Here is a 20,424-nt window from a genome sequence, read left to right as displayed (position 1 = left end):
CTTTGGAAAATGTCTATTTGGATTTTCTGCCCATTTTTTGATTGGGTTGTTTGGTTTTTCAATATTGAGTTGTATGGGCTGTTTGTATATATTGCATATTAACCACTTCTCAGCCACATCATTTGCAAATATTTTCTCCCATTCTATAGGTTATCTTTTAGTTTTGTTGGTGGTTTTCGTTGTTGTGCAAAAGCTTTTAAGTTTGATTAGGTCCCATTTGTTTATTTTTCCTATTATTTCTTTTGCCCTGGGAGACTGATCTAAGAAAATATTGCTATGATTTATGTCAAAGAATGTTTTGCCTATGTTCTCTTCTAGGAGTTTTATGGTGTCATGTCCTAACATTTAGATTTTTAAACCATTTTGAGTTTATTTTTCTATATAGTTTGAGGGAATGTTCTAATTTCATTGTTTTACATGTAGCTGTCCAGTTTTCCCAACACCACTTGTTGAAGAGACTCTCTTTTCTCCATTGTATATTCTTGCCTCCTTTGTCATAGATTAATTGACCATATGTGCATGGATTTATTTCTGGGTTCTCTATTTTGTTCCATTGATCTATGTGTCTGTTTTAGTGCCAGTACTATACTCTTTTGATTGCTGTTGCTTTGTAGTAAGTTCTGAAGTTAGGGATTGTGATTCCTCCAGCTTTCTACTTCTTTCTCAAGATTGCTTTGGTAATTCTGGGTCTTTTGTAGTTCCATATAAATTTTAGGATTATTTGTTCTAGTTCTGTGAAAAATGTCATGGGTATTTTGATAGGGATTGCATTAAATCTGTAGATTGCTTTGGGTAGTATGGCCATTTTAGCAATATTAGTTCTTCCATTCCAAGAGCAAGTGATATCTTTCCATTTCTTTGAATCATCTTTAACTTCCTTTGTCAAAATTTTATAGTTTTCCTGCTATAGGTCTTTCACCTCCTTGGTTAACTCTATTCCTAGGTATTTTTTGATACTATTTTAAACAAGATTTTTTTTTGCTTTCTCTTTCTACTATTTCATTATTAGTGTATAGAAATGCAACAGATTTCTGTGTATTAATCTCATATCCTAGTACTTTGCTGAAATCATTTATTAGTTTAATAGTTTTTGTGTGGAGACTTTAGTGTTCTCTATATAGAGTATAATGTCATCTGCAAATAATGACAGTTTTACCCCTTCCCTTCCAATCTGGATACCTTTTATTTCTTTTTCTTGTCTCATTGCTGTGGTCAGAACTTCTAATACTATGATAAATAGAAGTGGTGAGAGTGGCCATACTTGTCTTATTCCTGAATTTGGCAGGAAGGCTTTCAGCTTTTCTCCATTGAGTATTATGTTTGCTGTGAGTTTGTTGTAAACAGCCTTTATTATATTGAGATATGTTCCCTCTATACCCACTTTGATGAGAATTGTTATGTTGAATTTTGTCAAATGCTTTTTATGCATCTATTGAGATGATCATGTGGTATTTGTCTTTCCTTTTGTTAATGTGCTGTATCACATTGATTGATTTGCGTGTGTTGAACCACCCTTGTGACCCTGGAATGAATACAAATTTATCGTCATGTATGATCCTTTTTATGTATTGTAAGATTTGGTTTTCTAATATTTGGTTGAGGCTTTTTGCACCTACATTCATCAAAGATATTGGCCCATGATTTTCTTTTTTGTAGTGTTTTGTCTGGTTTTGGTATCAGGGTAATGGTGGCCTTATAGAATGAATTTGGGAGTGTTCCTTCTTCTTCAATATTTTGGAATAGTTTGAGAATATAGGTGTTAACTCTTCTCTAAATGTTTGGTAGAATTCACTTGTGAAGCCATCTGGTCCTGAACTTTTTTTTTGTTGAGAGTAATGTTTTATTACTGATTCAATTTCATTACTAGTAAGTGGTCTATTCATATTTTCTATTTCTTCCTGGTTCAGTCTTGGGAGATTGTACGTTTCTAGGAATTTGTCCATTTCTTCTACATTGTCATATAATTGTTCATAGGAGTCTCTTATGATCCTTTGTATTTCTGTGCTGTCAGTTGTAAATTCTCCTTTTTCATTTCTGATTTTATCTACTTGGACCCTCTCCTTTTCTTTATGAGTCTGGCTAAAGGTTTATCAATTTTATCTTGTAAAAGAACCAGCTCTTAGTTTCATTTATCTTTTCCATTTTTTAGTCTCTATTTCATTTATTTCTTCTCTGATCTTTCTCATTTATGTCCTTCTACTAACTTTGGGTTATGTTTGTTCTTCTTTTTCTAGTTCCTTTAGGTGTAAAGTTAGATTGTTTATATGAGATTTTTCCTGTTTCCTGGGGTAGCCTTGTATCACTATAAACTTCACCCTTAGAACTGCTTGTGCTGCATCCCATAGATTTTGGATCATTGTGTTTTCATTTTCATTTGTCTCCAGGTATTTTTTAATTCCTCTCTGATTTCTTCAGTGATCCATTGGTCGTTTAATAGTATAATATTTAGCTTCCACATGTTTATGTATTTTGCAGTTTTTTCTCATAGTTGATTTCTAGACTCATAGTATTGTGGTCAGAAAAAGATGTTTGATATAATTTCAATTTTCTCAAATTTACTGAGATTTCTTTTTCAGTCTAACATGTGATCTATTCTGGAGAATTTTCCATGTGCAGTTGAAAATAATTTATTTTCTGCTGCTTTTGAATGGAATTTATATATATATATATATATATATATATATATATATATATATATAATATATATATATATATATATATATATATATATCCATTTTGTCTGATGTGTTAAGGACAGCATTTCCTTATTGGTTTTCTATTTTCTATCTGGATGATCTCTTCATTGATGTAAGTGGGTTGTTAAAAACCCCTCCTATTATTGTGTTACTGTAAATTTCTCCCTTCATGCCTGCTAATATTTGCTTCATGTATTTATTTGCTCTTATGTTGAGTGTATATATATTTTCAATTATTATATCTTCTTCTTGGATTGATCCCTATATCATTACATAATGTCCTTCTTTGTCTCTTGTTACAGTCTTTATTGTAAACTCTATTTTGTCTGATATAAGTATTGATACCCTGGCTTTCTTTTAATTTTCATTTGCATTGGATAGTCTTTTCCATCCTCTCACTTTCAGTCTGTGTGTGTCTTTAGATCTGAAGTGAGTTTCTTGTAGGTGCATATATAATGGGCCTTGTTTTTTTATCCCTTCAGCCACTCTGTATATTCTGTTTGGAGCATTTAGTCCATTTAAATTTAAAGTGATTATTGATAGGTATGTACTTATTGCTATTTTGTTAATTGTTTTAGGGTTGTTTTTTGTAGTTCTTTTTGTTCCTTTCTTCTTCTTTTGCTCCCTTTCCTTGTGATTTGAAGACTACCTTTAGTGTTATGTTTGGATTCCTTTCTCTTTTTTGTATGTATCTATTATAGATTTTTGGTTTGAGGGTACCATGAGGTTTAGATATAGCTCTGTGTGTGTGTGTGTGTGTGTGTGTGTGTGTGTGTATTTTATATATATATATATATATATATATATATATATATATATATATATATATATATATAATTATTTTGGTTTTGATTTCTTAAGCTCAAATGCATTTTAACAACCCTGCATTCCCCCCTCCAAGTTTGCTCTTTTTGACATCAGATTTTACATTTTTGTTTTGTTTATCCCTTAACTGCTTATTGTGGATATATATAGTTTCCCTACTTTTGTCTTTTAACCTTCCTACTACCCTTATACATCATTAATACTACCTTTACTATATATTTGCCTTTACCAATGAGATTTTTCCTTTTGTGATTTTCATATCTCTAGTTGTGGCCTTGTCTGCTTACAGAAGTCCCTTCAATGTTTCTTGTAAAGGTGGTTTTGTGATGCTGAACTCTTAGCTTTTGCTTATCTGTAACCCTTTTGATCTCTCCATCAAATCCAAATAAAATCCTGGCCAGGTAGAATATTCTTGGTTGTAGGTTTCCTCCTTTCATCACTTTAAACATATTGTGCCACTCCCTTCTGGCCTGCAGTTTCTGCTGAAAAGTCAGCTGATAGCCTTATGGGAGTTCCCTTGTACATAACTTGTTGCTTTTCCCTTGCTGCTTTTAATATTCCCTCTTATCTTTAATTTTTCCATTTTAATTACAATGTGTCTTGGTGTGGTCCTCTTGGGGTCAAGCTTGTTTGGGACTCTCTGTGAATCCTCAGCTTGGATATTTGTTTCCTTTCCCAGGTTAGGGAAGTTTTCAGCTATTATGTCTTCAGATAAGTTCTTTGCCTCTTTCTCTCTCTCTTTTCCTTCTGAGACCCCTATAATGTGAATGTTACTACACTTGATGTTGTTTCAGAGGTTTCTTAAACTGTCCTCATTTCTTTTTATTCGTTTTTCTTTATTCTGTTCAGCTTCAGTGATTTCCACTCCTCTGTCTTCCAAATTGCTGATATGTTCCTCTGTATCACTTTAGCTACTACTGATTCTTTCTAGTGTATTTTTTATTTCAGTTATTGTTTTCTTCTTCATCTCTGTTTGGTTCTTCTCTGTGTTGTGTAACTCTTTGTTGAATACTTCTAAATTCTCACTCTGTTCATCCAATCTTTTCCTGAGTTCGTTGAACATCTTTATGTCATTACCTTGAACTCTTTATTGGGTAGGTTGCTTACCTCCACTTCATTTAGTTCTTTTTCCTGGATTTTATCTTGTTCCTTCATTTGGAACATGTTCCCCTGTCACCTTATTTGCCCTAATTTGCTGTTTTTATTTCTATGTATTCGTAGCTTGGTTATATTTCCCAACCTTGGAGAAGTGGCCTTTTGTAGGAGACATCTTATGTGTCCCAGCAGTGCACTCTGCTCTGGTCACCAGAACTATATGCTCTAGGGTTGTCCCCTATGTGAGCTTCATGGGTCTTTCTGTTGTGGTGGGCTGACTGCTGTGGGTGGTCTGGTAGGCTGGTTGGCACCTGGTCTGGTTGGTTGCCAGGCCTCACCTTGTGTGCAGACTGCCAGTTGCAGGTGGGTGGGACCAGGTCATGAAGCAGCTGGCTATCAAGCCGTTTTGGTGGGGGCAGGGCTAGTGCTGGCCTACTGGTCAGCAAAGCTGGGTTCTGTGGTGGTAGGTTGCAGGACCAGTGGTCCTTGGTCTAGTGTTGGCTTGCTAGTAGGCAGGGCTGCTTCCTGACACAGCTGACTGCAGCATCTGGGGTGTCCCAAAGCTGGTGTCAGTGTGCTGAGTGTGGCTGTATCCCAGGGTGATTGTCTGAGGGGTCCAAGGTGTCTCAGAGCTGGTGTTGGTCTGCTGGTGGGCAGGGCTGAGGCTCAAGGTGTTCTGGGGCTAGTGCCAGTTCACTGTTTGGTATATCCATGTCCCAGGGTCTCTGGCTGCAGGGCCTTGGGGGTCCTGGATTTGGTGTGTCGACCTCCTTGTTGGGCAGAGTTGGGGCCCAGGGTGTCCTGGGACTGGTGTGTGCCCACTGGTTGGTGAGGCTGCTCCCAGTGCTAGTGCTGGCCCACTGATTTGAAGGGCCAGTTCTGGGGTCTCTGGATGCAGGGCCCTGATTTTCCTGGAGTTGGTTCTGGTCCACTGGTGGTGAGACTGGGTCCCTATGGCTAGCTGTGAGGGCCCCTACAGGGTCCAGTGGCTAGGTCCAGTGCACTGGTGTGTGGGGCCGGGTCCTGGGCCCTCTGATGTAAGGGTTGGATCACAGGGTGGTTGTGGGCTCAGGAGGTCTTAATGCAGCCCCCCTGCTTTTGGGTGGGGCTGTGTCCGTGCCTGACTAGCTACTTCTTCTGAGGCATCTCAGTACTGGTGCCAAGAGGCTGACAGTTGGGGCTAGGTCTCTGTGCTAATAAGCTGGAGGGAAGATGTCAAAATGGCCCTTGCCAGCACCAGTGTCCATGTGGTATAACGCACTCCCAATAATGGGTGCTGCTAGTGTCTATGTCCCCAGCATGAGTTCCAGTTGACCCTCTCTGGGAGGCTCTCTAAGATCAGCAGGTGGGTCTGACCCAGGATGCTTTCAAACTATCACTTCTGCCTTAGTTCCCAGAGCATGTGAGATTTTATGTGCACCCTTTAAGAGTGGAGTCTCTTTCCCCACATTCCTCTGGCTCTCCCAAAAATAATTGCTGCTGGCCTTCAAAGCCAAACTGTCTGGGGGCTTGTCTTCCTGCTGCAGGACCCCTGGGCTTGGGAGCCCAGTGAGGGGCTGAGGCCCTTTGCTCTTTGGGGAGAACCTCTACAATTGTAATTATCCTCCCATTTGTGGGTTGCCCACACAGGGATATGGCTCTCGACTGTACTGTGTCTCCACTCCCCTACCCAACTCATTGTGCTTCCTTCTTTTTCTCTTTAATTGTAACACTTTCATGCTGATCTTCTGGTCTTTCTCATCAACAATTGCTCTGTAAATAGTTGTAATTTCTGGTGTGCCTATTCGAGGAGGCGAGCTCAGGGTGTTCCTTCTCTGCCATCTTGACCACTCCCGACTGTTGATGACACAATATTATATATAGAAAACCATAAAGACTCCACCAAAAAACTGTTAGCATACTAAAAAAATTCAGTAAAGTTGTAGGATTCAAAATCAATATACATTTAGGTCGCTTCCATGTCTTGGCTATTGTAAACAGTGCTGCAATGAACATTGGGGTGCATGTATCTTTTTGAATTATGGTTTTCTCTGGGTATATGCCCAGGAGTGGAATTGCTGGGTCATAGGGCAGCTCTATTTTTAGTTTTCTAAGAAACCTCCATACTGTTCTCTGTAGTGGCTGTACCAATTTACATTCCCACAAAAAGTGTAAGAGGGTTCCCGTTTCTCCACACCCTCTCCAGCATTTATTGTTTGTAGATTTTTTAATGATGCCCAATATGACTGGTGTGAGGTGATATCTCATTGTAGTTTTGATTTACATTTCCCTAATAATTATCAATGTTGAGCATCTTTTCATGTGCCTCTTGGCCGCCTGTATGTCTTCTTTGGGGAAATGTCTATTTAGGTCTTCTGTCCATTTTTCAATTGGGTTGTTTGTTTTTTTGATATTGAGCCTCATAAGCTGTTTGTAAATTTTGGAGAGTAATCCCTTGTCAGTTGCATTGTTTGCAAGTACTTTCTCCCATTCTGTGGGTTTTCATTTCATTTTGTCTATGGTTTCTTTTGCTGTGCAAAAGCTTTTGAGTTTAATTAGGGCCCATTTCTTTATTTTTGATTTTATTTCCATTACTCTGGGAGACAGCTAGAAAAAGATATTGCTGCAATTTATGTCAAAGAGTGTTCTGCCTATGTTTTCCTCTAAGAGTTTTGGTTGTTTTTTAGTTGTATTTTTATTTTTTTAACATCTTTATTGGAGTATAATTACTTTACAATGTTGTGTTAGTTTCTGCTGTATAACAAAGTGAATCAGCTATAGGTATACATGTATCCCCATATCACCCCCCTCTTGAGTCTCCCTCCCACCCTCCCTATCCCACCCCTCTAGGTAGTCGCAAAGCACCAAGCTGATTTCCCTGTGCTATGTGGCTGCTTCCCACTAGCTATCTATTTTACATTTGGTAGTGTATATATGTCAATGCCACCCTCTCACTTCATCCCAGCTTACCCTCTCCCCTCCCCGTGTCCTCAAGTCCATTCTCTATGTCTGCGTCTTTATTCCTGTCCTGCCCCTAGGTTCCTCAGAACCTTTTTTTTTTTCTGATTCCATATATATGTGTTAGCATACAGTATTTGTTTTTCTGTTTCTGATTTACTTCACTCTGTATGACAGATTCTAGGTCCATCCACCTCATTAAAAATAACTCAATTTTGTTTCTTTTATGGCTGAATAATATTCCATTGTATATATGTGCCACATCTTCTTTATCCACTCATCTGTCGATGGACACTTAGGTTGCTTCCATGTCCTGGCTATTGTAAATAGAGCTGCAACGAACACTGTGGTACATGACTCTTTTTGAATTATGGTTTTCTCAGGGTATATGCCCAGTAGTGGGATTGCTGGGTCGGATGGTAGTTCTATTTTTAGTTTTTTAAGGAACCTCCATACTGTTCTGCATAGTGGCTGTATCAATTTACATTCCCACCAACAGTGCAAGAGGATTTCCTTTTCTCCACACCCTCTCCAGCATTTATTGTTTGTAGATTTTTTGATGATGACAATTCTGACTGGTGTGAGGTGATACCTCATTGTAGTTTTGATTTGCATTTCTCTAATGATTAGCGATGTTGAACATCCTTCATGTGTTTGTTGGCAATCTGTATATCTTCTTTGGAGAAATGTCTATTTAGGTCTTCTGCCCATTTTTGGATTGGGTTGTTTTTTTGATATTGAGTTGCATGAGACACTTGTAAATTTTGGAAATTAACCCTTTGTCAGTTGCTTCGATTGCAAATGTTTTCTCCCATTCTGAGGGTTGTCTTTTCATCTTGTTTATGGTTGCTTTTGCTGTGCAAAAGCTTTTAAGTTTCATTAGGTCCCATTTCTTTATTTTTGTTTTAATTTCCACTTCTCTAGGAGGTGGGTCAAAAAGGATCTTGTTATGATGTATGTCATAGAGTGTTCTGCCTACGTTTTCCTCTAAGAGTTTTATAGTGTCTGCCCTTACCTTTAGGACTTTAATCCATTTGGAGTTTATTTTTGTGTATGGTGTTAAGGAGTGTTCTAATTTCATTCTTTTACATGTAGCTGTCCAGTTTTCCCAGCACCACTTGTTAAAGAGGCTGTCTTTTCTGCATTGTATATTCTCGCCTCCTTTATCAAAGATAAGGTGACCATATGTGCGTGGGTTTATCTCTGGGCTTTCTATCCTGTTCCATTGATCTATATTTCTGTTTTTGTGCCAGTACCATACTGTCTTGATTACTGTAGCTTTGTAGTATAATCTGAAGTCAGGGAGCCTGATTCCTCCAGCTCCGTTTTTCTTTCTCAAGATTGCTTTTGCTATTAGGGGTCTTTTCTGTTTCCATACAAATTGTGAAATTTTTTGTTCTAATTCTGTGAAAAATGCCATTGGTAGTTTGATAGGGATTGCATTGAATCTGTAGATTGCTTTGGGTAGTATAGTCATTTTCACAATATTGATTCTTCCAATCCAAGAACATGGTATATGTCTCCATCTGTTTGTATCATCTTTAATTTCTTTCATCAGTGTCTTATAGCTTTCTGCATACAGGTCTTTTGTCTCCTTAGGTAAGTTTATTCCAAGGTATTTTATTCTTTTTGTTGCAATGGTAAATGAGAGCGTTTCCTTAATTTCTCTTTCAGATTTTTCATCATTAGTGTATAGGAATGCAAGAGATTTCTGTGCATTAATTTTGTATCCTGCTACTTTACCAAATTCATTGATTAGCTCTAGTAGTTTTCTGGTAGCATCTTCAGGATTCTCTATGTATAGTATCATGTCATCTGCAAGCAGTGACAGCTTTACTTCTTCTTTTCCAATTTGGATTCCTTTTATTTCTTTTTCTTCTCTGATTGCTGTGGCTAAAACTTCCAAAACTATGTTGAATAATAATGGTGAGAGTGTGCAACCTTGTCTTGTTCCTGATATTAGTGAAAATGGTTTCAGTTTTTCACCATTGATCCTCTAAAACTTTTATAGTGTCCAGTCTTACATTTAGGTCTTTAATCCATTTTGAGCTTATTTTTGTGTATGGTGTTAAAGAATGTTGTAATTTCATTTTTTTACATGTAGCTGTCCAGTTTTCCCAGCACCATTTATTGAAGAGACTGTCTTTCCTCCATTGTAGTCTTTCTTTCTTTGTTATAGATTAATTGATTGTATGAGTGTGGATTTATTTCTGGACTCTCTGTTCTTTTCCATTAATCTATGCATCTTGTTTTTGTGCCAGTACCGTACTGTTTTGAGTTCTATAGCTATGTGGTATACTTTCAAGTATGGGAGTGTGACACCTATAGTTTTGTTCTTCTCTCTCAAGATTGCTTTGGCTATTAGGAGTCTTTTGTGTTTTCATTAAAAATTATATTTATTTTTTCTAGTTCTGTGAAAAATGCCACTGGTATTTTGATAGGGATTGCATTGAATCTGTTGATTTCTTTTGGTAGTATGGACATTTTAATGATATTGAATCATCCAATCCATGAGCGTGGCATATTTTCCAATTTTTTGGTGTGTTATCTTCAATTTCTTTAATCATTGTCTTATTGTTTTGAGGCTACAGGTCTTTTACCTCCTTGATTAAGTTTATTCCTAGGTATTTTATTATTTTTGATACAATTATAAACGGGATTGTTTCCTTCATTTCCCTTTCTGATGGTTCATCATTATTGTATAGAAATGCAACAGGTTTATGTATATTAATTTTTTAAATAAATTTATTTATTTATTTATTTTTGGCTGCATTGGGTCTTCATTGCTGCACCCAGGCTTTCTCTAGTTGCAGTGAGCGGGGGCTATTCTTTGTTGAGGTGCGCAAGCTTCTCATTGCGGTGGCTTTTCTTGTTGTGGAGTATGGGCTCTAGGTATGCAGGCTTCAGTAGTTGTGGTACGAGGGCTCAGTAGTTGTGGCTCGTGGGCTCTAGAATGCGGGCTCAGTAGTTGTGGTGCACGGGCTTAGTTGCTCCGTGGCATGTGGGATCTTCCTGGACCAGGGCTCAAACCTGTGTCCCCTGTGTTGGCAGGCGGATTCTTAACCACTGTGCCACCAGGGAAGTCCTGTATATTAATTTTGTATCTGCAAGTTTCTGAATTCATTCATTAGCTTTAATAGATTTTTGGTGGAGTGTTTGGTGTTTTCTCTATATAGTATTCTGTCATCTGAAAATAGTGATTGTTTTACTTCTGCCTTTCTGGTTTAGATGCTTTTTATTTCTTTTTCTTGCCTCATTGCTGTGGCTAGGACTTCCAATACTATGTTGAATGAAAGTGGCAAGAGTGGGCATCCTTGTCTCTTTCCTAATCTTAAAAAAAAAAGCTTTCCCCTTTTCACATTGAATATAATGTTAACTGCAAGTTTGTCATATATGGCCTTTTATTATGTTGAAGTATGTTCCCTCTATACCCACTTTTTGTTAAGAATTTTTGATCATAAACTGATATTGAATTTTATCAAATGTTTTTCTGCATCTATTGAGATGATCATGTGATTTTTATCCTTCCTTTTGTTAGTTTGGCATATCACATTTATTGATTTATGGATGTTAAAGCATCCTCACATCTCTGGAATGAATCCCACTTGATCATGGTGTATAAGTCTTTTAATGTATTGTTAAGTTTGGTTTCCTAATATTTTGTTGAGGATTTTTGTATCTATATTTATCAAAGATATTGGCCTGTAATTTTCTTTCTTGCAGTGTTTTTGTCTGGTTTTGGTATCAGGGTAATGGTGGCCTTGTAGAATGAGCTTGGAAGTATTCCTTTGTCTTCATTTTTTGCAATAATTTGAAAGTGATAGATATTAAGTCTTTTTAAATATTTGGTAGAATTCACCTGTGAAGCCATCTGGACCTTGACTTTTGTTTTGGGGGAGTTTTTTGATTACTGATTCAATTTCATTACTAATAATCAGCCTATTCAGATTTTCTATTTCTTCATGATTCAGTATTGGAAGATTATATGATCTAGAAATTTTTCCATTTCTTCTAGGTTGTTTAATTTGTGGACATATAATTGTTCATAGTATTCTCTTACGATCCTTCGTATTTCTGTGGTGTCAAGTTGTAATTTTTCCTCTTTAATTTCTGATTCTACTTATTTAGGTAATCTCTTTTTTTCTTGATGAGCTGGCTAAATGAGTTTCTTGATTTTGTTCATCTTTTCAAAAGACCAACTCTTACTTTCATTGATCTCTTGTATTTTTTGTCTCTATTTCATTTATTTCCTCTATGATCTATTATTTTTTTCCTTCTTCTAACTTTGGTCTTTGCTTATTCTTCTTTTTGTAGTTCCTTTAAATGTATATTTAGATTCTTTATTTGAGATTTTTGTTTCTTGAGGTAGGCCTGTATCAGTATGAGCTTCCCTCTTAGGACTACTTTTGCTTTGTCCCATAGATTTTGCTTCTGCTAACTTTGGGGGTTTTTTGTTCTTCTTTCTCTAATTGCTTTAGGTGCAAGGTTAGGTTGTTTATTTGAGATGTTTCCTGTTTCTTAAGGTAGGATTGTATTGCTATAAACTTCCCTCTTAGAACTGCTTTTGCTGCGTCCCATAGGTTTTGGGTCATCGTGTCTCCATTGTCATTTGTTTCTAGGTATTTTTTGATTTCCTCTTTGATTTCTTCAGTGATCACTTGGTTATTAAGTAGTGTATTGTTTAGCCTCCATGTGTTTGTATTTTTTACAGATCTTTTCCTGTAATTGATATCTAGTCTCATAGCATTGTGGTCGGAAAAGATACTTGATACGATTTCAATTTTCTTAAATTTACCAAGGCTTGATTTGTGACCCAAGATATGATCTATCCTGGAGAATGTTCCATGAGCACTTGAGAAGAATGTGTATTCTGTTGTATGTCCTATAAATATCAATTAAGTCCATCTTGTTTAATGTATCATTTAAAGCTTGTGTTTCCTTATTTATTTTCATTTTGGATGATCTGTCCATTGGTGAAAGTGGGGTGTTAAAGTTCTCTACTATGATTGTGTTACTGTCGATTTCCCCTTTTATGGTGGTTAGTATTTGCCTTATGTATTGAGGTGCTCCTATGTTGAGTGCATAAATATTTACAATTGTTATATCTTCTTCTTGGATCGATCCCTTGATCATTATGTAGTGTCCTTCTTTGTCTCTTGTAATAGTCTTTATTTTAAAGTCTATTTTGTCTGATATGAGAATTGCTACTCCAGCTTTCTTTTGATTTCCATTTGCATGGAATATCTTTTTCCATCCCCTCACTTTCAGTCTGTATGTGTCCCTAGGTCTGATGTGGGTCTCTTGTAGACAGCATATATACGAGTCTTGTTTTTGTATCCATTCAGCGAGTCTGTGTCTTTTGGTGGGGGCATTTAATCCATTTAAGTTTAAGGTAATTATTGATATGTATGTTCCTATTCCCATTTTCTTAATTGTTTTGGGTTTGTTTTTGTAGGTCTTTTCCTTCTTTTATGTTTCCTGCCTAGAGAAGTTCCTTTAGCATTTGTTGTAAAGCTGGTTTGGTGGTGCTGAACTCTCTCAGCTTTTGCTTGTCTGTAAAGGTTTTAATTTCTCCATCAAATCTGAATGAGATCCTTGCTGGGTAGGGTAATCTTGGTTGTAGGTTTTTCTCCTTCATCACTTTAAATATGTTCTGCCACTTCCTTCTGGCTTGCAGAGTTTCTGCTGAAAGATCAGCTGTTAACCTTATATCCCATAGATTTTGGACAGTTGTGTTTCCATTTTCATTTGTTTCAAGGTATATTTTTATTTCTTCTTTGATTTCTTCACTGACCATTGGTTGTTTAGCATCATGTTGTTTAGTCTCCACGTGTTTGTGTTTTTTCCAGTTTTCTTCTTGTAGTTGATTTCTAGTTTCATAGTGTTGTTGTCAGAAAAGATGATTAATATGATTTGAATCTTCTTATTTTTAATGTGACTTGTTTTGTGGCCTAACATGTGATGTATCTGGAGAATGTTCCATGTGTACTTGAAAAGAATGTGTGTTCTGCTGCTTTTTGATGGAATGTTCTATAGGTGTATATGTTAAGGTAATCTCATCTAATGTGTTAAAGCCAGTGTTTCTTTATTGATTTTCTGTCAGATGATATATCCATTGATGTAACTGGGGTATTATAGTCCCCTACTATTATTGTATTTCTGTCTATTTCTTCAGTTATTTCTGTTAATATTTGCTTTATATATTTAGGTGCTCCTCTGTTGAGTGCATAAATGTTTACAAATGTTATATCATCTTGTTAGATTGACCCCTTTATCATAATTTAATGTCCTTCCTTGTTTTGTTACAGTCTTTGCTTTAAAGTCTATTTTTTCTGATATAAGTACTGCTACCGTGGCTTTCTTTTAATTCCCATTTGCATTGAATACCCTTTTCTATCCTATAACTTTCAGTCTGTGTGTGTCTTTAGATCTGAAGTGAGTTTCTTGCAGGCAGCATATATATCGGCCTTGTTTTTGTATCCATTCAGCCACTCTATGTCTTCTGATTGGAGCATTAGTTCATTTAAATTTAAAGTGATTATTGATAGGTATTTACTTATAGCTATTTTGTTCATTGTTTGCTGGTTGTTTTTATAGTTCTTCTCTGTTCTTGTCTTCTCCTCCCAGTTTCTTTCCTTGTGTTTTGATGGATTCCTTTAGTATGATGTTAGGGTTCCTTAAGAAAGTAAATCTTATAACCAACAAGGACCTACAGTATAGCACAGGGAACTCTGCTCAATATTCTGTGATAACCTAAATGGGAAAATAATGTGAAAAAGAATAGATACATAACTGAATCACTTTGCTGTATACCTGAAATTAACACAACATTGTTTATCAATTATACTCTAATATAAAATAAAAAAATTTTTTAAAAAAGAAAGTAAATCTTAAAAGTTCTCATCACAAGGGAAAAAAATGTAACTATGTATAGTGATGGATGTTAACTAGACTTATTGTGGTGACCATTTCACAGTATATACAAATATCAAGTCATTATGCCGTACACCTGAAATTAGTGTAATGCTTATCTCAATTATATTGTAATAAAAAAGAAGATGACTCTGATTGTCCTCTGGATCTCTTTTAATTGTTTTGCATAATTAGGCCAGATTCATGTCTTCTAGGAACTGTGTAGTTTTCCAGGAAGTGATGCTTGAAGATATCAGAAATCTGGGAAATATGCCATTAGTGGGGAAGGCAGCAGAGTCTCAGCCTTTTCACTTCCCAGTTGTTTGACCTTGAGCAAGATCCTTTACCTCTCTGAGCTTTGGTTTCTTCATTTCTAAAACAAACTTAATATGTCTTCCCTACAGCACACAGTTGTTGTAAGGAATGAAGCATAGCAACATGTTGTCAGGATTTGCACTCTTATACTGCAAGTAAAGTCCCCATTCTGTAGGCCACTAAAATTGTGTCCTAGGACTGGCATCTACACAGTGCCTGTGATAGGTATCTTCTGAAAGCCACCTTTGAAAGGAACAGAGTTCAGAGGTCACACTCAGGGATGGTGCAGGCTCAGGGTGGAAAGAGAGGTTGAGTCAGGGGTATGTGTATGGCACCAAATCTCAGAAAGGGAGTTTTGAATACTGAGCACTTAAATTTTGGAATTGGGACAAAATGCTGATCTATGTTATCCTTTTCTCACCCCACTCAAGTTTTTTCTTTCTTCTCCTGTTGTTCCAGGTGCATGATGACTGCAGGAGACGGTTTTCCAAGGAATGCTGGTTTGGAAGTCATCGATCATCAGTCATTCCTCCCACTGCCCTCAGCGACCCCAAGGGTGATGGTGAGTAGCTAAACTTTAATACATTGGGGAGGGAGGGAAGATGCAAAGCCTAGAGAAAAAGACTGCAATAAAATTAATCTGGTCAACCAATCAAACATTTCTGGGAGCACGAGTGTGCATATGTGTATAGACAGCTCGTGTTTTTCTTTAGACCTTTGAGATGGTGAATATTGTTTATGGTGTATATGTATGTGGGCATGTTCTTTGTAACCTCTGTCAAAATTGTTTCCAAACGATCAGAATTGATTTCAGCTTTTTCATGATTTCCATACAGTAGATAATCCATGAAATAATTTTGTTTGCTTGCTGCCTACTTCATTGCCAAGGAAGAGCCAGCATTAGCTGGGAGCAAAGAAAGGAAAATAAAGAAGACTATACAGTTTCCTTAGAGAACAGAAGGGGGCAAGAATTCCTGTAACCATTACAACAGTTTTAGAACTAGACACAGCACATGTGTACATGTGTGCACATACGTGTACATACACTCTGAGCCACTCTAGTCTCTTCCAGTTCATTTCCCAACCCCAACACAGAAACAGACAGACATTGGTACATGGAATGAGCCACTCACAGTTTTCTGCAGGCAAGCATACTCATATGTCCCCATAATGACATGCACAGACACACATCCCTTACTCAGGGATGCATGCATATATTATTCTCAGAGCTACTCAAATATTTATCCACATAGAGCCACTTACCAGATAGCTGACTAGAGAGATGATGAGATTGATGACTTGGTAAATAAGAGATACTTGACTGGCTAGGAGAAAGAAAGGCCTAGGGGCAAGATGGAAAAGTATCAAACTAGTCAGCCAATTCTACTCAGGCTGCTAATGAAAGTCAATGAAGTCTTGAATCTGAGACTTTGCTCACCCCCACAGGGACCTGGGGAAGATGTCTTTGGGCAGACTGAAGGATGGCTGCCTCAGCATCTTATAAATCACCCCCAAATAGGTGTTAAGGGGCTGCCACCTCTCCTTTGTAATTGGCCCAATAGGTTCTGTGTTCTTGTGGAAGTTGGGTTTTTTAGTTTGTTTTTTCCCATCTTATATCATTTCTTATTCTTGTTATAGATGGTCAACTAATAGCATTACTACTTTCTTTTGCTTTCCACCAATGACATATTATTGCTTAGAAGCACCTGTGCTAAGCCATTCTTTTTGTGTAATGTCTCATACAATGCCCCATGAGTTAGCTTTTAGCCTTTCATCCTAATCATCTGCAATCTTGATCCAATTGAATGTCACTCTTGAGAGCCCTTCTTTCTATCATGCGTTACTTGGCCTGTGGTTTCTTAGGAGTATCTTTTGAAACCTCCATATTTCTTGACTCTTTCTGGCTTCTTGGCCTAGGCAAACACACTCTTTAATGTTCCCTGTTGGGAAGTCCCACCCATCTTAGAGATGATGAGGTCATTAGAGATGATCTGGTCCAACCCTCTGGCCAGGCTAGGGAATCCCTTCTCCAGCATCCAAGGTGGAGGCATCCATTTGATGACTTTCTGAGGAAGCACATGCCATTGCTGATTAGCATTCATTCATTATTTATTCAGTCAACAAACTCTAATTTCTGATGTCTTCTAATTTCCCTTTTTCCTACCCGATCTGCTTGGTAAATTTCTTCTCTCATCCTAGAGGGTGAGAACAACGTCAAACATTGTCTCCTGTTTAAAGGCTTCTGTAATTACCCCTCCCCATTTCTCCAGACAAATAAATTACTTCCTTTGCTGTAAACCCAGAACACATACCTCAGAGCACTTAACACACTATATTATAGTTCGTCACATGTATATCTCCCACTCCAGACTGTGAGCTCTTGTATCAGTAGCACTTAACTCAAACCCGGATACATGGTATATTCACAGTCAAGATTTGTTACATGAATTCATTTATACATTTACTGAATACTGCATATATGTAAGGCTCAGTGATGAACAATGTAGAGAATAAGATATGACTAAGACAGGATCCCTGATTCATATGGGGGCAAAACAGTATAATGCAGTATTTGTCAAATGCAAGAATGCCTCAGAATCATCCAGAAGGCTTTTTAAAACACAGATTTCTAGGCACTATGCCCCTGCCCCAGAGCTTTTGATTCAGTAGATCTGGGTAGGGCACAAGAATTTCCATTTCTTACAAGAAATGATGCTGATACTACTACTCCCGGGAGCATACTCCATCATTTACTAACTGTGTGACCTTGGGCAAGTTACTTAACCTCTCTGTGCCTCATGTATCATTTGTTTTCTGCCAATAGGGAATAAAAGTTGTACTCAAGTGCATTATGAGGGTTAAATGAGTTAGTATCTGTAAAAGAGGATTTTAAAATACAGGAAGGGGAACAGGAAGCCAACTTTATGCTAATTTAACATCCTTCTGTGGTACGAACTGAACAAATTTGAGAGGGACTGTTGGCTCCTTGGTTTTGGGCACTGTGAGTATATTAACGTAGCTCAAAGAAGCACGATCGTTTTTTTTTTTTAAGCTCTTTCAGACTGTTGACTCATCTGGAGCTTAAAGTCAAGTAAATCCCCTAAGCCCTTTTCACGCTTGATGCTGCCAAGCCAAGTTCCTATTGTCTTGTTCTGCTGCAACTTATGTCCTTGAGCCTAAAGGCCAAGCTTCACATTTATCCCCTTTTCAGCTTGTTGACTTTGACCCTACTGCCTGTTAAGGTCATTTTTCAATCTTGATTCTGTCATCCAGTGGCTCTCCCTCCCGCTTTAGGTACTTCAAAGTTGACAAGCTAGCCTTCCATGTTTTTGTTTGAATTGGTTAAAATTGTTGAATAGTACTGGACATTCCCTTACGATTAACATCAGCCTATTCAAAAGCAACCTTGTGGACATGATCATTTACCTGGTTATGAATCTGCCTAATATTACTATATTCCAGCCCACAATACCATCCATTTTTGTCACCTTGTTCACAGGATTCGTCTAACATCTTGTTGTCATTTTATGTGGGCCCTGTCACCTCTCTCCCTCACTTACTCCACAGCAGCCATGCTATTCTCTTCACTGTCCACAAACATCCTAGGCAGTCTCCCTTCTCTGGGTGGGTTCTTATTCTTCCTCTTGACCCCCAAAAAACTCTTCCCCCAGATATCTGCATTGCTCATTACCTCACTTCATTCAAATGTCATCTCACCAGAGAAGCCATCCCTGACCACCTGTCTAAAACAACACCCCCTTCAGTCTCCATTCCCCTTTTCCTGCTTTATTTTTCTTCATATGGCATTATTTTCTATATTTATTTGTGTATTTATTTATGGTCTGTATCCTTCCATTAGAATATAAATTCCACAAGAGCAAAGATCATTTCTATCTTGTCCATCACTGTATATCAGAACATAACAAGGACAGGCACAAAGAATGCCCTCAATACATATATGTTGAATGAATGAATGAATGTCTTAACTACCATTGTGTTAACATATTTTTTTGTAAAAAAATGTTGAAAAGGGATAACATATTCAGGGAGGGTAACTACTTCCAAGCTATGCTACTGAAGAGACATAGCAGACTCCCCTTGTAGCTATGAGCCCTGGCAAGCCCTGAAGGTTTGGTGCATGACAGGCTAGCTGGCTCAGGAGGTCTTCAAGCTCCACTGGCCAGTGAGTAGAAATTGGCCCATAGAGGAAGCTTGCTTTAGATTTTTCCAGGCAAAACAGCCATGAAATCTGCTCAAGTCAGCAGTCTTCCTCTTCAGGCTCCCTTTTACCCGGGCTACAACAAATGGGACACTTCAACTTGCCTCTCTCCCCGTGGCACACACCATTCAGGAGCAAGCCACATGCTTTTTTCCCTTTGCATTTATCTTTGCTGGGGCATCCCTGGCAAGCCACGAGCTCAGAGGTTTGGAGGCTCACAATTTGTCTAGCATCTCCTATGAGGCCATTGCTCACTGCCTGTCTCCCTGCCAACAGGCTCTACGACTCAGTATGAGCTGGCAGGCTTTGGCAATTTAGACTGCTATAACTCCACTTCTCTATGGGGAACTTCAGTGTTGGGGATTATTTAAAGCCTCTCTCTTGTCCAGACAATTTCCCTATAGTCTTGTTTCCCTGATAATTGGTATGATAACTTAGATTACTCTGCCAGAACTTTAGAGGAGCGATTAAAGCTCCCTTCTTCACTCCACATTGATATGTTCTGTCATTAGCTCCTGGCTGAAAGGCAGCCTTTTCTCCCCATCTCTCCTGACCTTGTATCTTCTCAGTGTAAGAACTGAGCTATCCCAGGCAGAAAGAGGACAAGTTGGGTGTGCTGATACTCCTCCTGGGCTCTCAACCTTCTCCTTCTTCAGTTTTCCCTTGACATTTTATTGATCTTTGGTTGTGGCACCAATTTTTTTTATTCCTTGTGTTCCAATACACTGCTGTGTATGAATCTGTCTCCCCAGCTTGAGGGCAAGAGCTAGACCCCTAGCAGTATGTAGCATGATGATTGGCATGTAGTAGTTGCTCAGCAAATGTTGGTTACCTGGCAACAGCTGGGCAAAGACCAGCTGTTGTTGTTTTCTTAAATAAAAGCCCCTTTGGGTTGAGTCTAACTTCCCCTCTGTTCCTCAGTCTCAGAGGCACAGGGAAGCTGTGGGAGGTGTTGGATGTCTATTATCTTGATTGTGGTGATGGTATCATGGGTGTTTGCATATGTCTGAACTCATTAAATTGTACACATTAAATATATGCAGTTCTTTGTATATCAGTTATACCTCAATAAAGCTGTTTCTAAAAAGTCTTTGTAAAATTTGATGTTAAGTCATGCCTTACTTCCATCTAAATGGCCCTTTTCTTTTTTTCCCTTTTCTTTCTGTTGTATGCATTATTAGGCCAATTAGTAGTATCTCCAGATTTCTGGAATCTTGATTGGTCTTCAGCCTGTTCATGCCCCCTTCTCATCTTCATCAACTCCAAAAGCGGCGATCACCAAGGAATCGTCTTCCTCCGGAAGTTCAAGCAATACCTTAACCCGTCTCAAGTGTTTGACCTTTTGAAGGGTGGACCTGAAGCCGGGTAAGCATGGGGTAAGGGATGTAGTTGCGGGTATAGAAGGGACTCCCCCCTCTACACATT

The 20,424-nt window shown here is 38.0% G+C and overlaps 1 protein-coding gene across 1 annotated transcript in view; it reads left to right on the top strand.

The window, feature by feature from the left end:
• The window catches only part of DGKK (diacylglycerol kinase kappa), a 150,630-nt gene that overhangs the window by 93,519 nt on the left and 36,687 nt on the right, over positions 1–20,424 (top strand). Inside the window, 2 exon segments of the mRNA XM_061179058.1 lie at positions 15,240–15,342; positions 20,181–20,364. Of these exon segments, the coding sequence (XP_061035041.1) occupies positions 15,240–15,342; positions 20,181–20,364 (287 nt within the window).

The sequence above is a fragment of the Eubalaena glacialis genome, chromosome X, assembly GCF_028564815.1.
Source record: "Eubalaena glacialis isolate mEubGla1 chromosome X, mEubGla1.1.hap2.+ XY, whole genome shotgun sequence".
In the NCBI taxonomy this organism is placed as follows: domain Eukaryota; kingdom Metazoa; phylum Chordata; class Mammalia; order Artiodactyla; family Balaenidae; genus Eubalaena; species Eubalaena glacialis.
Note: the sequence above shows the minus strand (reverse complement) of the source record. Positions and strands in the feature narration are given on the sequence as shown.